The sequence below is a fragment of the Microtus ochrogaster genome, linkage group LG8, assembly GCF_000317375.1.
Source record: "Microtus ochrogaster isolate Prairie Vole_2 linkage group LG8, MicOch1.0, whole genome shotgun sequence".
In the NCBI taxonomy this organism is placed as follows: Eukaryota; Metazoa; Chordata; class Mammalia; order Rodentia; family Cricetidae; genus Microtus; species Microtus ochrogaster.
In genome coordinates, this window is record NC_022033.1 from 22,198,203 (window position 1) to 22,203,765 (window position 5,563).

The window sequence follows — 5,563 nt, forward strand, 5'->3', positions numbered from 1 at the left end:
CAGACAGACACAGATAGACCAGCCCCACCAGTGTGCTCAGCAGCACTCTCGGGCGCCTCCCTCGTTCCCTCGGAATTTCCACAGGACTTCTGCTCATATGCAGGACTGTCTAAACTGTTAACGTGTTACCTGGTTCTCCGTTTATTATTTACATGTATGTGCACATGTATGGGCATGTATGTGCTATTGCACATGTGTGGAGGTCAGAGGGCAACTTTCCCTCCCATCGTGTAGGACGGGATAGAACTCAGGTTGTCAGGCTTGGCAGCAAGTGCCAAGCATCTCACCAGACTTGTTACATGGCTCTCATCAGTCACCCCTGAGGCTGGACCAGGCTTGGCTTCTGTAACCTTCCCAGTTAGACAGCATCTCATGCAGTATGTTTCTCTCCCCCTGCCCCTGCCCCTGCCCCTGAGACAGGGTTTCTCTGTGCTGCTTTGGAGTCTGTCCTGGAACTAGCTCTTGTAGACCCGGCCGATCTCGAACTCACAGAGATCCACCTGCCTCTGCCTCCCTGGGATTAAAGGTGTGCGCCACCACTGCCCGACGCAGTATGTTTCTTAATTCCCCTGATGTCCTGCTTCCGCCCAGCTACAGAAGTGGAGACAGCAGCCCAGGACAGATGCAGAGACCTGGAATTTATTGGTGAAGGGGAAGATGGGGGAGACACTGAAGCCAAGAAGGCAGTGAACACTCCTTGCACTCAATGCATTCAGGATGCTCCTGCCCAGGACAGAACACCCACATGCTGCTGGTGCCAACAGGGCCTTCAGGCTTAGTACAGACTGTGGCTGCTTCAACAGGGAAAGACAACAGATGCCCATGGGCAGGGCAAGGCACTTCTTGGGTAACAGTAGGTTAGCAAGCAAATGTGATTTGCCTCATTCCCATGTGAGCTGCAACCCCCTCCAGCCTGGAGGGTTCCCATTTTCTTCCTGGGACTATTAGCTGACCTGGGCCTCCTAGCTGGGTAAGAGCTAAATCTTGCCTTTGGCAAACCAGCAGCTGTTGCAGGGAGCTGTGATCCCCCTCTGCAGTCATCTGATGTGCGCCCCCTGGCTGTGGCTGCTACCTGGGTGTGGTGTGAACAGTGTTCAGACTGGGATGTAGCAGGGCTGGCCCTGGGGATGTCAGACTCTGACTCAGGGACTCATCCAGCTTCCGGGTCTCAGCCTCCAGAACAGTGGCCTCGGGGGCCTGGGCCACTGTGAGGAGGGAGTGAGACAGGCTGTGATGGAGGCCTGCCAGCTCACGGCTGGTCTGCACCGATCGCGCAATGTACTCCTGCCTCTGCTTCCGCTCCAACGCCAGCTGGGCTCGCAGCAGGGCTACCTAGTGGACAGGAAAACCAAGAAGGAGAGCAGTTGAAGGCTCTGAAGCTGTCCTGGCCCTTCTGCTCTGTGCTCTTGCGGCTCCATGCTGGAACCAACATGTATATGAATCTCAGAATCAGGCTCTGGTGTTAGGGGAAGGGTTCCATGGACTCCAAATCCAGTGATTCTCAATGCTGACTCCAGTTATGATGGCTGGCTTAATGTCAACACAATCTAGCACCTGAGAAAACCTCAGTGAGGGACTGCGTACATCAGGGTGGCCTGTGACCCGTCTGTAAGGGACTGCCTTACCTACATAAATCATGCTGGTGGTACCATTCCCTGTCTATGGTCCTGCACTGTAGTAAGCTAAGCAGTAGGCATGCATGCATTCACCCTGGCTGCTCACTGTGACGCCACTAGCTGCTTTGACTTCCGGCGGCCTCTACTTCCCTGCTACAATGGACTGGTACCTGAAATTGAGAGCTAAAACAAACCCTTTTCCTGTCCATGGCTGTCATCAGGGTGTTTTATCGTGAACTAGGACAACAGATGACATGGGGCGCTACAGCATAATTAAACTCAACGACTTTATTTTCTTTAATTTTTAAAAGATTTACTTTTTTTTAAAGAAAACTGTATGCCTGTTTTGCCCGCACGTATTTATGTACACCATGTGTGTCTGGTGCCTACAGGCTAGAAAAGCGCACCAGATGCCCTGGAATTGGAGTTGGGGATGGTTGTGAGCTACCATGTTGGCGATGGCAGCTGAACCTAGATCCTCTTAACCACTGAGCCATCTCTCCAGCCCCTCACTAACATCACCCAAGGGAAATTTAATTTACATTTGCTCAAATACCCAGAGTTTTAATTTTGATGATTTCAATAATGTGTGTACTCAGGCATAACCACAACCTAATCAACCATTGAACACTTGGATCAGGCACAAGTTCCATCACATCTTTGGGAGGAAACATTCCAACTTAACTAGAATGGGATGAGACCCCAGTATCAGTGTTTTTCCAAAACTCCTCCCCAATGTGGCTCTAAGATACTGCCAAGGTTGAGAATCTCCAACTAAACTTCCCATGCCTCAGACGGGAACGGGAATGGGAACGGTGAAGTGACCAGACTATCAGGACCATCCAGAACTAAGGTGAGGGGAGGGCCTTAGAGGGCAGCTCTGAGGGACACACCAGGAAAAAAGCACGTCCCAAGGCTTGTCTCAGACTCTGAGTCAGGGGCTTCATAGAAATGTAACTACAAAGCACAGCCCAGGTCCAGCTGGACTCAGCCTGCCGACAGTAAATACTGATTTTGAGAGAGACTCAGGAATCCTATCTATCTCTTCATTACTCCTAGGTGGGGTAGGAGAAAGGTGTGGAGAGGAGGAGGGAGGAGAAAGAGGAACGTGGGACCTTTAGGTAAGGCATAGGAGGCAGGAGGCGTTAGTTTCCTGGATGTGGCAGCTTGCCTGGCCGTGTCTGAGTCCCTCTGCTACTGTCCAAGTCCTGCCTGCCTACAGCCGAGGACCAGGCCTCAATGCTTCCTGTCCTGTTCTGCCCCGGACCCTCTGTGTCTCCTCTCCCTCTGTGAGGACGGACCTGGAGGCTGCCCTGACCCTCTGTGTCTCCTCTCCCTCTGTGAGGACGGACCTGGAGGCTGCCCCAGACTTTCTGCCACCCTGCAGGAGAAGCTGAGACTGGATCACATTTGCCTCCTATGGAGATAAAGTTCTCTGGGGCCGAAGATTCTCCCTCTCAGCTGGAAATACACAGACACAAAATTTGCTGCCTGAGCACAGTGAGGGAAAGGGGGAATAGAAGATGGATCCTTCCAGAACATACCTCTCTCTGAAGCTCAACCATATGCATGCTATCCGAGGAACCCCTCTGACCTCCTCTTCCATCCTGAGGGAGATAAAAAACGGACCTATCAGAACGGGCTGTCCGCTCTGGAGTTTCCACAGCACCCACCTCTGCCCCTGGCCCAAGGCCAGCAAGGCTTCTAGGGGCCTATCTGTTGAGCAGGCAGTGCTCAACTCATCCCACTCCCGGGAGGTGGCGACATCCTGAGGGCCAGGAGTACCTGAACTGAATGAAGCATACGGGCATGGCTCCAGGCCAAGGGGAGGCCCTAGAGGGCCCATGGCAGCAGCATGGGCAGCATCTTCTGTGAGGAACCTTTTTATTTAACATTAAGGATTCATGGTGGATCTGTTTTATGCCAGCCTTGGGATGAAGGTGAAGAAAGTATCTGCCCTTGGGAAATGTTCATTAAAAGTGGGGTGAAGCTGGAGATGTTCAGGAGGAGAAGCAATTCCTCGGCCCATGCTGACAGGAACAGCTTACCCTTCCCTGAAAATGGGCTCTGTGCCAGGACATATCAGAACCCTTACATAAACTTAGAACTAAGGGGCTCATAGATGTGGAGCTGTGGTCAAAGCCCTGGGCTGGAAAGCACGACACAGCCACTGGACGCCGGGGACTCTGGGTAACCGGGGAACCTAAGGCACTGCTCAGGGAGTGAGTGGATCTGAACCCACTGTTCCTGACTGCAGTTACCCACTGATGTCAGACCTCCTCCTAAGGCAAGGACAGACTGAGGACAGAGTCAAGTTGGAGGCGGGGGCGCTCTCTAGATTCGAGTGGCTGTCTCTACGTCTACACTGGTCTGGGATATGCACTACAGAGGGTTGAGTCTCTATAGGGGCAGGAAGAAAGAGGCAGGTAAGAAAAGCAGGTAACCTGCTGTGTAGGGGATGAAGCCATCGCTTCTCTCATCTCCAGTGACCCTGCTCGGGATGCACGTATGGACTCCTTCTTCAGCTTCCTACGTTCTCGCTCCACCTGCCAATATGCAAGAGAGAAACACATCTTGATTTGGAGTCAGCACATGTGCAGGGGTGAGTGTGGAGAGCTGGAAGCCATGGGCAGTGAGACTCCTGGGCTGGGAGGCATAAGGTAGGATATACAGAAGTGCTCCTGGTACAGAGAGAGGAGGCTGGCCGGCTCTCAGGCTGGCTGTGTGGGTTGTTCGTGGGCTGTTCCCACTGTCACAGTTAATCTGCTCTCCAGCATGGCCAGCAGGCTCCACAAACACGGCTGTAACTTAATAAAACTCAAAAACGGGCACAAGAAATGGAGATTTGGGGCCCCAGAGGGGGACTGCCAAAGCTCCTGACCTGCTCTAGTGCAGTCCGCAGCTGCGTGTTGTGGTGTTGCAGCTTGCTCCGGTCAAACTCCAGCTGCGCCACTGCTTGCTGCAGACGCTCCAGCCTTTGTGTCCACTGCTCCTTCTCCTCCGCCCCAGGACTAGGCTCAGCCACAGCTACCTGAAGGGGAGACCCAGGATGCTCATCCAGGCAGCCCGACAGACAGGGAGAAAGATGGAGGGCAAAGGGACCAATTTGTCAGCTTGGGGTCAGAGGCCCATTCCTAAAGGAGGGAACAAGCTGCTGACGGTCTCCTCCTACACCACTGGGCCCAGCTCACCTCTCCAGGCTGTGTGTTTTGTCCAGCTTTGGGCCCCTGGTCTGCTCTGCTGGCTGAGTGTGGGCCACATGACTGCTGCTCCTCCAGAGCCTGTCTGCTGAGCACCAACTCCTCCTGAGGTTCAGAGCCAAGGACAAAAACCACTCTATGCCAAACCCATATCCAAGTTGTCTCCTCCTCTACCCTCTTCATAAACAAACCATGTTCAAGATGGAAGACAGATCTGGGAGTGTGTGTGTGTGTATGTGTGGTGTGTGTGTGTGTTTGTGTGTGTGAGAGATAAGCTCACAGGAAAGGAAGAGCCACATGGTCTAACCCTGAGCCCTCCTCAGATTGTCAGAGCTAACCACTTCAACCAGATGTCTGACTTTGAACAAGCTCAAGTCCCTGACTGCCATTTTTCAACGATAAAATGGACATAGTATCAGTTCCTTCGAGGGTAGTGAAAACTGAGGACAATGGAATCTGGCATGTAAAAATGTTTAAATATGTAAAATGCTAAGTGGTAAAGAGAACCTGCTGCTTTTCCAGAGGATCCAAGTTTGGTTCCCTGCACCAATTGTTGCATAGCTCACAACTGTCTCTAACTCTAGCTCCACAGACTCCAATGCCCTCTTCTGGCCTCCATAGGCACCTACACATACCTACACACACACACATCCACCTATAGCACATTCACATAGCACACACTCATACAAATATGCACAAACACATTAACAACAACAGCCAGGCAGTGGGGGCCCACACCTTCAGCCC

General features: G+C 52.5%; 1 protein-coding gene across 3 annotated transcripts in view; it reads right to left on the bottom strand.

Moving 5' to 3' along the window:
- Positions 1–515: 515 nt before the first annotated feature.
- Cep250 (centrosomal protein 250) overlaps positions 516–5,563 on the bottom strand; it is a 47,174-nt gene continuing 42,126 nt past the window's right edge. For 2 of the 3 annotated variants that reach the window (XM_005363063.3, XM_026787125.1), the window contains 5 exons: positions 4,808–4,921; positions 4,498–4,647; positions 4,061–4,162; positions 3,161–3,223; positions 516–1,332 (listed from right to left, as the gene is read on the bottom strand). In XM_005363063.3, coding sequence (XP_005363120.1) covers positions 1,069–1,332; positions 3,161–3,223; positions 4,061–4,162; positions 4,498–4,647; positions 4,808–4,921 — 693 coding nt within the window. In that variant the 3' untranslated portion in view covers positions 516–1,068. The remainder of the gene's footprint in view (positions 1,333–3,160; positions 3,224–4,060; positions 4,163–4,497; positions 4,648–4,807; positions 4,922–5,563) is intronic. The other variant, XM_026787124.1, reaches the window with a different exon arrangement.